Source organism: Arvicanthis niloticus, chromosome 6 (genome assembly GCF_011762505.2).
Source record: "Arvicanthis niloticus isolate mArvNil1 chromosome 6, mArvNil1.pat.X, whole genome shotgun sequence".
In the NCBI taxonomy this organism is placed as follows: domain Eukaryota; kingdom Metazoa; phylum Chordata; class Mammalia; order Rodentia; family Muridae; genus Arvicanthis; species Arvicanthis niloticus.
Window position 1 is genome coordinate 988,508 of NC_047663.1, and position 18,504 is coordinate 1,007,011.

The following is an 18,504-nucleotide window of genomic DNA, read 5'->3' on the forward strand; positions in this document are numbered from 1 at the left end:
CGCCGATAAGGAGCACGTCACATTCAAGATTCTTCTGACAGCGTCTTTTATTGTTACAGCTCTTTTAGTTAGAAGGATGCAAGATGGAGAACAAAGGAAGGACCCCAAGCCCCAGAATGTACTGACTTATATACTATCAAAGAGACATGATCTGTCCTCATTGGCTTACAGACTGGGGTCTCATTTACATATCCACTGATAGTACTATCAGCGGGAAAATTCGCACCTACGCGTGCGCACAGCTGCAGACACCAAGGCCAAGAAGAACCAGGAACAGGAAGCCAGCGCCATCTTCTAATGGCGAGCGTATAGCTACTTCAGCAAACGCAGCATGGCTCCTAACACTGATTGTCTTTCACTTACAAAAAAAATTACTAAAACGAATGTTCCCAATTTTTTAAAAACCATGAAACACTGTACCACCAACTACAGACGGCAGTAAGTCAGAGGCACTTTACTGAGTCACCTCCCCAGCTGTACAGTGCCAGGAAAAGCATCACACAGGTCTGCTGCAATCCACATGAGGCTCTGTGCCTATCCATAGAGCATCCAGGAGCACAGACCACAAGTCATGAAGCAGGCAATGGCAGCCATGCTTAAAACATTATGAACTCAAAACACCTATAATTCCAAAGCAAACCAAAATCAGAACTGCCATGTGTGAGGAACAACTTTTTTTGCTTTCAAAATAAGTCCTGAGGGTATAGCTTGCCTTACATAATTAAGACCCAGGTTCACAGGCCCAATACTTTAAAAAGAGAAAACTGTATGAAGTCCTTCAATTGGCACAGTGAGCATTCAGAATGTCTGCCAGAGTCCGTAAGGACCAATGTAACAGCACACTTCAAAATCAAAGAGCCAGGAGGTGGTGGTGCACACCTTTAATTCCATAACTCTAGAGGCAGAGGAAGACGGATCTCCAAGTTCAAGGCAGGCCTGGGCTACAGAGCGAGTTTCGGGATAGCCAAGACTACAGAGAAACCCTGTCTCAAAAAACAAACAGCAAAGAAAAAAAAGAGCAGTGTATATAGAAACAAATGTGCAAAATCAGGACATGAGAATGTCAGAGAATGGTGACTTAAGGACAGTTTAATGACCTTTAGGGCAACAGATCAAAACCCCTCAAAAGAAATAAGCACAGGCCGAGAAATGGGAACCTTTGGGGATGGAGGAGGGCTCGGCAGTTAAGAGCACTTGCTGCTCTTGCAAAGGACCCATGTCCATCTCTCAGCACCCACATGGCTGCTTACAACCACCTAAAATTCAAGTTCCAGAGGATCCAGTGCCCTCCACGGGCCTCCACGGGCCTCCACGGGCCTCCACGGGCCTCCACGGGAACTCCACGCAGTGGTACACATACAGACATGCAGGCCAAACATTCATACTAAATAAAGAGTGTTTTTAAAGAAATAAATAGAAACTGAATAGAACTACATCATGTAAAAACTGAAATTTGTTATTTAGAATCCTCCCACCAAGAAAATACTGGTAGAAAAATTAGTGATTTCACTACTGAATCCTGGCTAACATTCAAGGGGAAAAAATAACACCCTACACAAACTCTGAGAAAACGCTTGCCAACTGACTGTACAAAGTCACTGTTCCGCCAATACATAGCCAGGCTTGTAATAGAAAACTACAACCAACATCTATGGATACCAAAACTGATTTCAACAACAAATTACAAGGACTTTACACCAGAAAATGAGGGCCGGGCGGTGGTGGCGCACGCCTTTAATCCCAGCACTTGGGAGGCAGAGGCAGGCGGATTTCTGAGTTCGAAGCCAGCCTGGTCTACAGAGTGAATTCCAGGACAGCCAGGGCTACACAGAGAAACCCTGTCTCGGGGAAAAAAAAGAAGAAAAAGAAAATGAGGTTTATTCCCCATCTGCAAAGAATGCAAGACTAGTTTAGCATCCAATAATCCATTAATATAATGTGTCAAATTAACATAACAATAAATAAGAACACATGATCACTTTCTTGATGAAAGTCCAACTGTTAAAAAAAAAAAAAAAAAGCCTTTTCAACCTTATAAGAGAGCAGGGTGGAGTACAGCAGCCTGCAGCCTGTGCAGTTTCTGCCCCTGGATTCAATGCCCAAGCACGTGATCACCCTGACTCTAAGCAACAAAATGAAGAATGGTTCATCTTCTGGATTAAGTCTCCTCAAAAGACTTCTGTGGTCCGTGCTGTAGCCAGAGGCCACGTTGATGTCTCTGATCCATGCTGCCTCCAGCTGCTATGGACAGGGAAGCGTCTTTTGCGGTGATACTGATGACTGCAGACTCATAACTGAGAAGGAGAGGGACGAGTAGCTCTTCACAATTGAAGGCTCCTGGGGGGCGGACCTCAGTTTTCTTTAAGGGGCTGGCCACTGGGAGTTTGACCATGCTCCAATGTGTATGTGGGCAGCACAAACTGGACTTAGTAGTTTGGTTTGGTTTGGTTTTTGGTTTGGTTTGGTTTGGTTTGGTTGGGGGATGGGGTAAGTACAAGGATGGGAGAGTAGACCTGAGAGAAATGGTAAGCAAGTATGTTTAGGGTACATTATATGAAATTTCCAAATAATTCATAAAAATATTATATTGGGGAAATCTGTTTCTTTTCTGACTTGTTAGGGTAGAATAAGTCTGATATCTACACTGAGTATTACACACCTACTTGGGATACCCTGTGAAAACTTGTATAGTCTGCTAATCAAACTAGTTTGTTACTGTTAAAAAATTATAAACCAACTCCTGGCATGACTGTCACCTCAAGAAGCCACTATTTTCCCCAAGGCTAACACCAAAAAGCCTCCGTAACTTTTGGAAACAGAAAGCATATAATAAATGCGTGTGAGGACCTGCCCAGGCACAGTAGGAGTTCAGGTGGAGGAGCACAAGTTTCCAGAGGGAAATATACTAGTAGCCTATGCTAAGGGTATATCTACAAAGAACAGAAGACAAGCACACACCATGGCTTAGAGCCAACAGGACCATCAGATCGAAATGCTGGAAGTAAACTCCAAAGGCAAAAACCTCTCACAGTCACTGGGGTGGTGCAGCAGAGCAGAGCAGGACACTGGCCTTGTTCACAATAACAAAGACACTGAGGGTATAGGGACAGTCCGACCACCCGGTGGAAAAGGTAAATGCATCATCATCAACCACAGTGTGCAACGCCATGGTAAGGTAGAGTAAGTGGGCAAGAGCGGGTGACAGAAAAACCAAAATTCCAGGTCCCTCTTGTAGAAATGCTGAGGCAAAGGTGCGGCTAGGCAAGGACAGATTCCGACTGGGAAGTCGTAAGATCGAAGTCAACTTACTAAGTGGCAGAGTAGTGTGGAGAAGCAGAACCAGCAGCAAGCACAAGGGCAGCACGCTAGCCAGTCAGGGAGCAGAGCAAGAAGGCAGCACCCCTGGCCTTGAGGAGATCAGTCATACCGGAAAGAGCTTGACCTTTTAATTGGGTCATAATTAAAGTGTTTCCTGTTTTTGTCTTTTTCTAATTTTTTCTTGTTTATTTGTTTTCGGACAGAATCTCACTCTACAGACCAGGCTTGCCAGAAATTGCTAATACTGCTTCCGCCTCAGCCTCTAGAATGCTGGGATTACAGGCATTAATTATACCATACCCAGTTTAAAAACATCTTTTAAAAAAAAAAAAAAGAGGAAAAAAGTATGTGTTAGTGGTAATGTTTACCTACCAGGTGCAAAGTCCTGAATTCATTCCCAGAAAACACACACACACACACACACACACAAAGAAGACTACATAAGCTTCCTCATACTCCATCTCTATGCTGGATAGAAAAGCCAGAGCCATTCTTCCCAAGTGAAGCTGGGCACAGCCAACTATCCTACCACTTCCACAGCAGTTGGGACGGACCTCATCTTCTTCCCTTGGTCTATGAAGAATGGACAACGGCAGCACCCACCTCACTGAGCCATTCTAAAGCACAACTCCCTTATTTTCAAACATACTCCCCAGAGAACAAAACACAGATCTGGTTTTTAATGCTTCCTACCAAGTGAATACCAACATATATTCTCTGTGTAAGACCTAATTAGAAATTGTCCCCTAGAGCCATACTGGGCTCCAACACTGATCGGCACCTTGCTCAACTAACATCAGAATAATACCTTGCAGTGGATGGAAATTAACAGAGAGGCCACAACTGGACGATATGCACAGAGAAACTTTGAGTAGTTGATCCCAAATGGGATATCTTATCAGACAGCTCCCCTCAAAGCTCCAGGATCAATGTGGAAGAAGATGTGGAGAGACTGTAAGAGCCAAAAGTGATTTCAGTATCTTCCAGGCACAATGGGGCTGGCACACAATGAATGCACAGAGACTGGGCAGTACATACAAGTCCTGCACAAGTTCAAGCCACATAAGATCCCATCACTGAGCAGGGGAAGTGTACACTCGGCTCCAGCCCTAACCAAGAGGCTATTTGCAAATGATACCCAGTAACAAAGAAAAAATTAGTTTCTCTGTGAGGTGTCATGGGCACATCAGCGGCACTCCAAGGTGGGCCCCATGTCCAGCGTGTTGACCAACACTAAACAAACCCAATGGTTTTGCTGATTTGTGTGAGCTTTTAGTTCCATTTTGTTTGGGAATTCCTTGTCTTAAGTCTTTTGCTTGTTTGTAATGGTTTCCATTTTTATGTTTTTATGGGAAGTTTTTGGTTTTGTTTTGAGAAAGAGAACAAAAGGTTGGGTAGGCAGGGAACACAGCAAACATCACATGTTTTACATATGAGTCATACAATTCAACCATCAGCCTCTCTCAAGCAGAAATCTAGAGCATGCAGATAGGGGTCGGAAAGTGCCACAACACAATCAGTTCTTGAACCAGTGGGTAAATAAAGACAGTCTCATCATGTGTGAGATACAAACCATGCCCAAAGAAACAAATGAGACTTCAGACATAAATGTAGCCTGCCCCTCTACAGCGCACCATCTTGGGGCAGGGATCAATGTGCAAGACAGCAGGCCAAGTGAGCCCAGTGGGTGGATGACACCCTCGCACTAGACACACTGATGTGTTTATAAAAAGATAAAAAGATATAGAATGTTCTATGGGGGTGTGGTGAAGTATGGGGTAAGGGGATGTCTCAGAGGGTCTATGCCGAGGCATCCCTTCCCCCTGAGGGACCAGCCACAGGACAGTTTATTCAGGGCATGGGGAGGGGAGTTAAGACAGTAGTAGAGGCGGAGAAAGGCAGAGAGAGGGAGAGGGTAGAAAAGTGGGAGGGGGGGTCCAAGCAGCCCCTTTTATAGTGGCCCAGGCCTACCTGGATGTTGCCAGGAAACTGTGTGGAAGAGCATACCTGGCTGTTGCCAGGAAATGGTGGGGTGAAGTTTAGACAGAATGCTAACACACATAGTCATGTAGCAGGCTCCCATACCTGCAAATGCCCAGTCTGCCTCCTACTGTCCCCCAACCCCACCACCCCAACACACAAACCAAACCAGCAATGTGTCCAGATGACACTCTGTAGGTTCATGAGTACAGCACCAGTTCTTTCCACCGTGGCCCATTCTAGAAGGTTCAGGCTTAATTTCCAAGGCCATACAGGTTCTGAGCACACGCTCACACGTTCACACTCTCACAGTCTCACATGCTCACACGCTCAGAGAAAATCAGGAAAACAGCAACTCTCCATGAAGCACCCAGGAAAAAAGGATGAAGAAAAGAAACCCTTCCTCTGGGGAAAAAAATGAATATAGGGTTTTGATTTTTCACAATTAAAGGTGTCTTCACAACACTTAGGAGGTTGGAGCGAAAGGACCACAAGTTTATAGCCAGCATGGGCTAGACTTCGCTTTAAATTTTTTCTTTGTAGCACTTCCCCTTTCCAGTGCTGACCAGTGAGAGCATCTCTCAGCTTCAGAGGAACTTGAGCGTTCACACTGATTCATACACACACCCCACTTTTGTGGACGCATGAAATAGGAACTAACCTAAAGCCTGCTTCTCTAAAAAAGCACAGGCAGCACCAAGGCAATTACACCACCAACAGTTTGGAAAAAACACCTCTCGGCACAGGAGGAGCAACCCTGTCTGTTTTTGTTGTTCTAGAAACTAGCCCAGTGCAAGGTGCAAACAAAACGAGTTTCCCAGTAATCATCCTAAACCACCACACCACACCTTTCCATTGCTACCCTCCCAAACTAGCTTCCCCTCCCTGGGGCATGCTCTCCAAGCCCTGTAAATCACAGGCTGAAGAGCCACACAGAAGCAAGTTCACCCTGCTGCCAAGCAAGAGGTGCTGGTTTGAGGCTCCCTGAAGGCACTGCCAAATTCAAGCCAAGAAAAGCAACTCCACCCCAGGCCCTTGGAGAAAGGTCCCTGCACTAAATCCCAGGTGTGGCTGTCACTGAAATGCAAGGTCTCTAAAAAGCTCACCCATCTGAAACCTTGGGAGCACTGACCAGCACTAGACTAAACTCAGAAACCACAGCATTAAAATGGCAGGTTACTAGAGCACTTTGTTACAGATCCTGTTCTGGCCTCTCATGAAGACGCTGTTGTACCCATGCCACCTCACAATGGGATGGGGCAAACAACAATTCTCCTTGACTTTGTCTTAACACTAAGAAAATTCTCCATCATGAAAGGCTTAGCAAACTCAGGTAATGGAACTGTAAGGCACTTTTAAACATGTCATACATACAGGAGATCAAAACCCAGGCAGGAAAAGATTGCCAAAACTCACACAACCACCCCAGGCTAGGCATCCAAACAAAGCCAGGCTCTCACGTAGGACAGAGGATCTACCATCACTTGCTGCCTTGACCAATGCAAAGGCAACCACAATAGTTCATTCCTGCACCCCCTTCCTCCAGCATTGTGGGGAAGAAACTCTTTCCAGAGAGTAGAGTCTAGAAAATTGAGGTCTAGCACCTCTGCTGGCTTATAAAGAATAATAGTGATAGACATCCTGAAGAACTCACTGTCCCAAGAAGAGCAGTAAGTAGGACCCAGCCCCACAAGCAGCATCCAGGCCAGAGACATCACCTGCCCAACAGGCAGATTGCTGAAGTCAGTAATCAGTGCCCTTCCCCTCATAGCCCCAGCTCTTTGAACAGCCCTGCGACCGACCACAAGCTGCACTGAACATTTCTAGTTTGAATAGCTCTGCAGATGACCACCTCTGGGCCACTTCTGAACTCCTGGATCAGGCCAAATTCTCAGGATATAAACCACTTACTGGGCAGTTTCAGGTTTGACCCATATACTAGGGGCAAGACTTCCAGGAAAAAAATGGGTGTTTCCTTCCTTACTAGAAAAACAAATCGAGACCCTCTTCCATCACACAATGAAAGAAATTATACCTTTAACCGAAGCATTTCATACACTGGAAAACTAAAACGTCAAGTTCAGATTTGTTTTCATTTATATGAAACAGGATCTCCCTATACAGCCCAAGATGACCTCAAACTCAAGACCCTTCTGCCTTTGGGTGCAAACATGACCAGCACAGCCAGTTCAAGAGAACTGATTCTTCATAACAATAAAAGCACATTCACTCACTGCAGCCTCTAGGATGTAAAGAGAAAACTCACCAATAGGAAAGACCCTGGACAATAGGGAAAAGGACAGATTTTTGAAGACAGATAACTCTAGCCCTCAAGTTTGTGTTATTAGGACTTATTTCAATTTCTTATGCTTCTTAAGTAAAAATAACCATTTCTCAATCAACTGATAATGTGAAAAGGTATGGTAACACTTAATGACAGCCTGGGATTGAGGGTGTCCCAAAAACATGGAGCTCCCCAGGCTCAAAGGCAGGAGCCATGCGTGCAGAACCAAATACCTTGGCACATGGGGGAGTGCCCAGTGCTCTGGCTGAGGAACCTGAACTCGGAGACAAAACCCCAAACTTCCCCAGTACAGGCAAAGTTGGTACCGGCCCCACGGGAAGTGAGAAATACAAGGGAGACAAAAGGAAGCACAGGCAAGGGAAGGCTGAGGCTGTACACCATGTCTTCAGCATAGTACCCACGACACGCGGAAGCAGAGAAGCAGGACATACAGTGCCCATAAGGCCAGCATAGGAGCCTTTGGCTGAGAAATGTGAGACAGGGCAAGAAGGGCACTGTGGTACCTGTATTCGATCCCAGAGAGGGGGCGGGAGAGGGTAGTACAAAGGTCTTCTGATGACTCCGGATACTCGACAGAATGCACAGGTTCCAGACCCTTGGTCATAACACAAAACAGTGGAAAGGGGCTGGGACCAAGGATGCTCCTGGCAGGGCAGGAGACCGACCAGAATGACCTAGTCTAAATAAGATAACTGGTATGTACACATAAACCACAGGGTTCACAGGATCCGTGAGAAGAACCAACTGATAGAACAAACTGCCAACTGACCAAATTTTTTTAAAAAACAGAGAGAAAACTACTTCAGGGAGCTGACACAGACATTTTGTGGTCCCACAGTGATAGAATGACCCAGCCACAGAGGGCTGACCAACCCACTACCTGTAGGAGGTATAGGTAGTCAATCTGCTGGCCACAAGGGGCCCGCCCGGATTCTCCAATCACCAGACATTAGTCACCAGCCACACAGATGTTCTAAGCTTCATCAGTTCAGTTTCCTAGTCCACATAAAAGTATAAAGACAGTGCCAGCTGCCCAGCTTGGAAAACTTGGCCTACTAATTACACACTGCCATCCTCTGGTCTCAGAGGGCAGGGAGACACCCCAACCTGTCCTTGGTGGGTCCTCCCTCTGATGCTTCTCACTTCCTTTTCCCTCCTGACCATGGCACAGCACACAACTACAAGGGACCAAACAGACAAGGATGGTAGTAAGGGCCCACAGAGGTACTTCAGACAAGGATGATTTGTCACCATAGCTGTCAGGAGAAGATGAAGACCAAGCACAGCCGATGAGGTAGACTTGAGTGAGGGCAAAAAGACTAAGGAACCATACTACAGTATGAAGACTTACGGGGTGGGAAGACGGTATCATGGAGGGGTAACTGGAAAGCCAGATGATGCTCTAGATAAGACAAGGGAGACATGGGAACCAAACAACATAGCAGGCATGGAGGACACCAGCAGAGACAGCCTCAGGCTCTCAGTCTGTCTCTGTCCTCCCCCCCTCTCTCACACACACACACACAAGCATGAGCATTGTCTCTGTGTCTCTCTCACATATGCAGTCTCTGTGTCTCTGTCTCTGTCAGGCTTCTACGGTCACAAGGCTAAGGAGGACAAGTGGTGGGACGACAGGCATGAAGTAAAGTTGTGACTTCGGGTGTCACAAGTGTACCCACAGCCCACAGAATGAGGGCTCTAGAACAAGGACAGAGAGCAGGAAACAAAGATCAAGGGCAAATCACAGATGAGATGTCAACTGCCAAGGCCTGAGGGAAGCATGTGAGAAGGAAGGCCAAGGAAAGTATGGGCCACCAGGTATCAACACCTGCCCATGGGCCAGTTGAGCGAAGAGGAGGCGGAGCTGTGATGTGTTCAAGTGGCCTGCAGCAAAAGCCACGTGAAGGTGGAGGGGCTCCCCACTGGGCAGACAGCACTGTCTTTCTACTCAAAGAGAAGAGGAGGATGAGGCCATGGACAAGTACATACTCGTCCCTACAGGGTTCACCTATGTCAAGTGCTGAGCTACACGAAACTAGGAACAGCCAGAGGTAGCTGCTCAGAGCCTACTCAAAGCCTGGCTCAGGAGTCCATTTCCCTGGATCTCTGGAGACAGCATTCACTATAGACAGTGGGTCAGCCCCATCCTATCTGTCATGCACTTTCTCCACCCTGAACCCTCCTCTTCCAGCTAGCAAGATGGCCCTGGGCAGAGCCACTTGCTGCTGCCAAACCTGAGTTCAATCCCCAGACTCATGGTGAAAGGTGAGAATTACTTCTGCAAGTTGGCCCCCACACGAATGCTACAGCACGTACATCATACTGTACCCACAAAATAGATAAAAAACAAAGTGAGAAGTTGCCCTGAGCACTGAGGCACAAACACCCAGGCACTCTGCCCTTGCCACACTGAGCCTGAGCAGCTCAAGGAATCAGGCTCCACAGAAGCCCACAAAAAAAAAAAGAAAAGAAAAGAAAAGAAAAAGAAAAAGAAAAAGAAAAAGAAAAAGAAAAAGAAAAAGAAAAAGAAAGGAAGGAAGGAAGAAAGAAAGAAAGAAAGAAAGAGCGAAAGAGCCAAAGTCCACAAGACCAGGACAGGCTAAGCTAGAGAGCATGACCAGTGCTGATTAGTCTCCACACACTCTGAGGCAACAGAGGTTTGTCACTTCTCTTCCAGATAGAGCAAGGTACCACACCTATGCCTCAGGCCACCAGGAGAGATGAAATCCAAGTATAGCTAAAGCCTATTCAGAGGCCAAAGCCCAGACAGCCTGGTCAGGCAGCTGAAGGCCCAGACAGAGCCAAGCCCAGGATACTGGTTCCTCATGCCTACCCACATAGGTAATTTAGTCAACAGTCACCTGGACCCAGGCACCTGACCCCTCTCATCCTTTAATCCACATGAAAAGAGACTCCAACACCTGTCCGTGGGGACTGCCATGCAGCGCCTGGGACAGGCCTGTGGCTCCTGGTACTTTTGATCTCTTGAGTTTAAAACTCTACTGTTGCTTGTGAGGTTTCTGGGTTTTGCTGGAACTTTGTAGCTTTTTGTTTTTCTCAGTGCTAGATAACCCAGGGCTACAAGAATGCTAGAGAAGTGGTCTCTGGCACTGAGCGATATATACCCCCAAACCATAAGTTCAGTAAGAATTCTACCTTTAGTCAATGATAAAATAAACTCGAAATTTTGAATTTTGTTTGTTTTGGGTTTGGGGGCAGTTTCTCTAATGTAGCTATGGCTATCCTGGAACTCAGTAGAATAGGCTGGCCTCATCCTCCTGCCTCTGCTTCCCAAGTGCTGGCATTAAAGGCACATGCCTGGCAAATATTGAAATTTTTAAAATAGAAAGAATAAAAAAAAACGTAACTGTGAAGGGGAGATGCTATGTTAATTTATGGTAAACAAAAGAGGATTTCCTGCCACCAATCAACACAGGCAGTGCCTTCCCTACCAGCAGCCTATCTCTGGGAACAAAAGTTCCTTCACCATCATAACCACTTCAGGAAACACAGAGAAGCCACCGTGGTCAGAAGCTTCTAATCTGAAGGAAAACCACAAGCACACAACCATCAACCAATAAGTAAAAGTAAGATACATTTAAGTGACAATGTTTTATTTTAAAACATGTTTTCCATCCTCAACTACTAACACTCAAGAGCAAAGGGGTCTTCCAGAGAAACGAAGCTGCCAAACACTTGTTTCCTTCCCACAGGAGTTAAGAATCAATGCTGCGAGAGGACTATGCTTCGAGGGAAATAGAATCAATCCTAGTTTCGATGTGACTTGTTCAGAGTTCACCTGTTTCGCCTAACCCACACTAATGAACAGGTGGATAAAAACGAAGCCAAGTGCATCAAAGGAAACATGCAATCCTGAAGCACAATACACCTGCAAGTTTCATCATGCACAGGACACCCAGCCCTCTGCCTTCAGGTCTGACAAGCCCATGGTGAAACTGCTCCACCCACTGAGCGTAACTTCCTCCTGCCCTGGAGCCAGATCAGACCCAAGTGACCCTCCGAAAGAGAAAAAGAAGCCAAGAGGGCAACTGTGGAGACAATGCTGCCTGGAGTGGAAGCTTGGGGTTTGGGGGAGGGTGGTGGCAAGCCAGGCACTGCGCTCCCTGGGAGAAGAGACCACCGCTGCTGTTGATCCACAGAAGTTTCATTCAACTACTTCCCAGGATTTCAGTTGTCTGCGTCAGACAATTGCTCACCATCCTCAGGGCAAATCTCTCTAGATAGAGCAGAGGTGCTGCTGCCAAACCACCAAAGTACTCTGCCCCAACGGCAGAGAATCGGGTCTCATCTTCCCCTCCCTTGCCAACACACCCAGCTGGGGGTAGGAGACTCAACTTTCTAAGCCTCTGGGAACCCTTTTTACACCTCAGGAGGAAGGAAAAAGAGAATTTCTCTCCTCAACACTGGAATTTAAAGATGTTCAAATAAAAGGCACACGTGTCTGGCTGGTTTAAGTCACTAAAAGGAATCTCAACCCACTGGTGTAACTGGCAAGGAATAGAACAGCATCTGCCCCACAGTGTCTGAGCCTAATCTGTACCCCATGCACCTCCCAAATAAGAAGAAACAGAAAACTTGGGAACTACACACAGACCCAGGTGATCAAAAAGAACAAAAAGGCAAAGCATGTAAATAAAACTAGACAAAAAGTCGTCACTGAGGAATGCCCTCACTCAGCCTCAGTTAAAGCCCCACAAGTTACCATCTCCCATAGGAGCCTACTTCACCTAAGCTGAAGCCTGTTTACCCTGAGAGCCACAATCTCTATTGCCACAGGCAGCAGCGCAGAGCAGAAAAACTCCTGGGCCAGGCTGGCAGGTAGCTGGCTGTAAACCTTAAATCCCCTCAAAAATGCAGACTGCTAGCTAGGTACAATGATACACACCCATAGCCCTTGCTAACAGAAGCTAACCTGAGCTACAATCGAGAGCCTTCTCACCATCTCCAACCCCAGAAAGAATGCAGACAGCTGAAAAAACAGTCTAAAATCAATCCCCTGAGATTAATCATGCCTGCCCTCCCATGTGTCCCATATACATGCTAGATAGGTCTAACACCCTTCCCTCAAGCATCACCATAGATTAACAGACTCTAGCTACATTTTGTCAGACCTTCCTGTATTCTCTTCATATAAAAACTTTCAACAAGACTCATGCCAAGCCAGAGGTGTTGGCACACACCCGAAATCCTAGCACTCAGGAGGAAGAAACGGGAGTATTAACACAAGTTAAAGGCCAGCCTGAGCTACAAATTCCAGGTAAACCAAGGCTAGGCAGTGAGTAGAAAGCCAGGCATGTTAGCACACGCCTTTAATCCCAGCCCTCAGGAGGCAGAGGAGGGTAGAACTCTGAGTTCAAACCCAGCCTGGTCAAGAGAAGTTCCAGGACAGTGAAGGCTACATAGAGAAACCCTGTCTCAAACAAACAAACAAACAAACAAACAAATGGGGTAAATATGGGGTGGGTGGCCGGGCAGGCGGCCGGGGAGGCAGAGAGGTGGATCAGTTGGTCATCAAGTTTGAAGACCGAGTTCAATCCCTGGAACCACATGAGGGACACAGAAAACATTCAACAAGTTGTTTTGAAGTCTTTATCGTTGCTGCTGTTGCTGCTGGGCTCAACAATTAAGAGCACTTTGTCTCTACACATGCAACACACAAATGTAAAAAGAAAAAAGCGCCGGGCAGTGGTGGCACACGCCTTTAATCCCAACACTTGGGAGGCAGAGGCAGGCGGATTTCTGAGTTCGAGGCCAGCCTGGTCTACAGAGTGAGTTCCAGGACAGCCCGGGCTACACAGAGAAACCCTGTCTCGAAAAACCAAAAAAAAAAAAAAAAAAGCTTTAAAGATTCATGCCAAAGTATGAAGAACCTACTTACACCCAAATCTTTCAATTAATAAACTATTTCTATCTACCTCTTCACCAGAGCTGCCTAAAACACAAATGAACAACACCTACCATGATCTATAAATCAACGGCATGGTGGTCGCACTACTGTGACCTCTGCCCCGTCCTTCCCCCTTCCCTCCTCACACTATCTGGGTAAGCCAGGGTTTGCACCAACCTCTACTGCTGCAATCAAAAGGAAACCTCTTCAGCCGCCTCTCCCCACGGCTGCAACAAAAGCCTCCTAAGGTACAGGCTGTACAGCTATGTTTGCAAACCCCAAAGATGTCTGCCACAGGCAAAACCTCACATTTCATCAATATGACAAAATAGGCAACCATAATTTTTGTACACTTATTTTGTGTATATGCACGTGTGCATACTACAGCTGGTAAGTGGGGGCGACCATACTTTTTCTTTTATTTCTATTTTATTTATTTTATGTTTTAATTTCTATTTATGGGTATATGTGTGTGCATCTGTGCATATATGCACATGTGTAAGTGCCCTCAGAAGCCAAAAGATGGCGTCAGATCTCCCGGAACTAGTTAAGGGAGTTGTATATGCGCCTCCTAACATGGGTGCTGGGAACTAAACTAGGGCTCTCTGGAAAGGCAGTGAGTGAGCCGTCTCTTGGGCCCCACAACTATAATTTTAGAAAAACTTCAAAAGCAAAATATTATATTTAAACAAACAAACAAAAAACTATTAGGGGCTTGGTAAAGCTAGCCGGTTCAGTGCTTGCCTGTCATGTTTAAGGAGCTTGGCTTGACAACCCAGCATTACCAAAAAGAAAACGGGGGAAATACTATGTGCTGAGGAATACAAAACACTTCTCAGTTCTATCTGCTGAGTTAAATATCTATTGTCATATACAAAGAGAAAAACACCTACTGACACATACTCAAAATACCAAAATAACTGTAAACATAATTAAAAAAAAAAAAAAAAAAAAAACTCTTGTATGTTCCCAAATGGCATTAATCACAACGGTCAAAACCAGTCACATAATGAAACATTTTCTGTCCATAAAAAAGGAATAAAGAACTTACACATGCCACAGGGTGGACAGACTTTTTAGACACTGTGTTCAGTGTAAAAAGGCTATCCTACATGATTCTGTACATGCAAAATGTTCATAAAAGTCACCTCCACAGACAGGTGCAGCTCAGTGGCCACTGGCCTATGGGGTATTACGCAGTATGTAGAATGACATACTAAGGAGAGACAACATAACAAAATGAAGTATCCATCTGAAGGGACAAAGTCTTCAGAGCAAGCACATCATGTCTTGATTTTAAACTGTTGTGATGCAGCAGAGCAGAAGCACGGGACATGAGAAACATCTAACTTTCCCAGGTTTGCTTCTCACATATTTTGAATAGAAGACCTCTGAAGGCAATGGCAGTATCACCAAAAACAAAACAAAACAAAACAAAAACAACAAAAAAACAAACAGTTTCTCATTCCCACAACCAGGATACACACACAGCTGCAGAAACAGAAGGAGTGGGTCCACAGAGTCTCTACCTGCCTTCCCATTCCAGGTTGCATGTCCCCTTCCCAGGGTTACTGGCACCTGGCCCTGACACTTCCCATCCTGCATCAGGATCTGTATTAAGGTATGCACAAAGCCAAACCCAAGATGCCACTATGACTGGTTGCCTTCAAACTTTTCCAAAGGATCTGACTTCTAAGTGACCTGTCAGCTTCCTTTGCCTCTAAGACAAGGACAAGAACTACTCTCAAATCTCACCCAGTGTAATCAAAGAAAAAACAGAAAAGAGGTTTCTAACCCTGGAACCTACAGTTTCAGAAGGTTCTCTGCACCCTCCAGAATGCCAACCCTAGAGAGCAGGGCCTTACAGAGCCATCCATGCCTTCCTCCTTCCTCCAGAATGCTGACTCAGTATCATGGTCTCAGAGAGGCTCAGTAACCCTGTAAACATTAACCCTAGAGACAGACTTGGAGAGGTACCATGACCTTCTGAACACTGACCACCAAATCCAAACAAACCCTTGGGGTGGGGGGGTGTCCATCTGAAGCCTCCTGAATACTGGTCCAGGAGCTTCCTAGCCTTGTTAACAAGGCCATGTCCTCTCTGTGATTCCACACCAGAGTTTTTCTTCTTGTCAGTACTAAAATGCCAGCAACAGGCAGGACGAGCACAATGGGCATCTCCAGATGGTCCCAGTGTCCCTATTAAACTCAGTACTAGAAATTTTGTAACCCACATATCCAAACAGGTTTCAAGACCTCTCTGTCTTCTTTCACTCGGGTTAGTTTCACTGATAAAACTAAGGGCTGCAGTTCTGCAGGCACCACTGCCCTCTAGTGGTACGGCTCAGTACTTCAGCTTTCTCCTGGGAGCCACCACTCCGGAGTCCAGCCTTATACACTAAGCACACAACAGTGGAAAAGGAAACCACAATCCTGCAATGCAAACTAATCCTGCCATGTTCCCATAACTCGAACAGAGAGTGAATGGAACTAACTGCTTGGGGACAAGCCATCAGTTTGGGCACAGTCCCAGAGCTGTCCACAGTCCACAAGCTGCCCCTGGGGCAGTGCTCACCAGGGCCTGCAGCATCCCATCCATGGCAATGACACCCTCAATGGTCTGGAAGGGGGAGTGGGCCAAGTTACAAAGGCACCAGTCCAGAAAGCCGGCCATCTTTCTCTGCTTGACATCAGGACGTGTGATAAACCTACAGGGGAATACAAACAAAGGAGATGCTCAGTAAGACTCCAATACTGAAAGCTCACCCACGCCCTCCCATCCGACACCCGCCTGCCCGATGCCCGCCACGCACATTTCCTCCCAGTCATCTTAGATCCCTGAACAGGTCAGCTGCCTGCATTCATGGCTCTCTCTAGGAAACCAGGTCCCTGACCACCATGGTCCAGCAGCTGGTTGCCCATGAGGATCTCTCAAGAAGTTACTCACAGGCCTCACCATCCCACCTCCTTCTCTCCTGGGCCCCAGCAGCTTCACAAATCAATGGGCATCTTACCCTACCACAGCCAGGGAGCATCTACCTACTTCTCGGCTCCAACTCCTTCCAAGCATATCCCTTCATCTCAAGATATATCCAACAGCCTAATCCAACAGCCAACCCCAACCCAAGGACCTTTCCCTACCACAGCCTCTATGGGTCACACAACCTCATGTTGCACGAGTCGATTTCCTTCCACCCAATATCCAGCTGACAATGTAAACCCAGAACTCTGACTCAGTGACTCTGGACAGATCCTATAATGGAGAAAACACATGAAGGAAGGGGAGGGGAGGAGAAGAAAAGGAAAAGGAAGAAGGGGAAGAAAAAGGGAAAGGGGAAGGAGAGGAGGGGAGGGGAAGGGAGAGGAGGGGAAGGGAGGAGAAGGGAAGGGAGGAGAAGAGAAGGGAAGGGGAAAGGAGGGAAGGGGAAAGGAGGGGGGGAAGGGAGGGGAGGGAAAGGGAGGGGAGAGGAAGGGAGGGGAGGGGAAGGGAAGAAAAGGGAAGGGAGGGGAAGGGAGGGGAGGGGAAGGGAAAGGAGAGGAGGAGAAGGGAGGGGAGGGGAGGGGAAGGGAGGGGAAGAGAGGGGAAAGGAAGGGAAGGGAAGGGAAGAAAAGGGAAAGGAAGGGAAGGGAAGGGAAGGGAAGGGAAGGGAAGGGAAGGGAAGGAAAGGGAAGGAGAACTGAAAGACAAATTGAAGAAGGGGGAACAGAAGGTGCTGCCTCCCCAAAGGCGGCTCAATGACAACCTCAAGGGGACTTGCAAAGGAGAGCTGAACAAGAAGGAACACAGTCAAGTGGGAAAGCTTTGTGTCAGGGGAAAAGGAGCTGACAGCAGATGCACAGCTGTAAGTGCAGGAACTCGGAACCAAAAGACGTAAGCAGGCAGGTAGCAGGTTTGATGAATGTCCTGACCTGTCTCGGGTAGGAACATGGACATGGCAATGTCAACAGGTGGTTATGGTGTTCCTTCTGCGTAGTGGAACTGTATGCCGAGAAGGGAAGCTATGAGGAGAGTCATATGAAGCACCAGCCAATGAAGAGTCAAGACTGGAATTCTGACATCTACCTGCCCTCTAGTTCCCTGACCATCTATACTGGGGCTTAAACCTAGTTATCCAGAGAGCCGGTTGGAGCTACATCCACTCTCTGGGTAACAAACCCTCTCAGCACACACTGGTTGGTACTAGCGTACGGTGCTCCTGCCCCTCCCAAAATATGTACAGCCAAGCACACGTGGACAGTGGGCACCCTTCACCATCCCATGAGTTACAGTAAAGACTCCGCTCCTGCGGGTCACACCTCCCTATTTCCATACACCATAGTCCAATTCTTGCCTGACCTCAGCGGCCACCTGTTCACTCTAGTGGGAGATGACCAAATCCTCTCCGTAAGCAGCACCTACACAGTCTAGTGTATGTCTTCTACCTTCATTCTGTCAGGGCTCATGTGCATAGATTCACTGAGAACTACAAAAGAGCCAGGGCCATAAGACTGGTGACTGCCAGCCACAGGAGTAGAACCAGTGAAGAATGGCTGCCTAGAACAGCAACGGCTCTAACTGCGCCATCACACAATAAAAGGCAGCGGAACAGGCAGAGCACATGGCCAGAGCAAGAATGACAGCAAAAGCAGAGAGAAGACAAGAGTGAGGAACTGAGACTTTCAGACAGAGGCTATTTAGAGCCAGAAATGAAAAACTACAGACCCTAGTGTTCCTGAGAACCGTCATGGCTTTAAGTCCTAGGGTCTCAAACTACCCAGGCCAGAAAGCTTCAACACTGAACATGACTAAGCACTTAAGAATCCCGATACCTATACCTGCACACCAGCTGCTGCCAAGGGATGAGGATACTTATGAAACTAAGGGTCTCGAACCTTTGGCTTTCTCAGGACTGTAACACCTGTAGAACTAACGACACTACCATCAGAAGCTTGCACAAGAGGAGACCGCCTGTTGCTGCTTCTGCCTGTTTACTTTTGCAATGTGATGCTACCA

At 46.8% G+C, this 18,504-nt stretch overlaps 1 protein-coding gene across 1 annotated transcript in view; it reads right to left on the bottom strand.

Moving 5' to 3' along the window:
• Tbcd (tubulin folding cofactor D) overlaps positions 1-18,504 on the bottom strand; it is a 168,648-nt gene that overhangs the window by 129,191 nt on the left and 20,953 nt on the right. Inside the window, exon 7 of the mRNA XM_034508080.2 lies at positions 16,087-16,219. Coding sequence (XP_034363971.1) covers positions 16,087-16,219 — 133 coding nt within the window. The remainder of the gene's footprint in view (positions 1-16,086; positions 16,220-18,504) is intronic.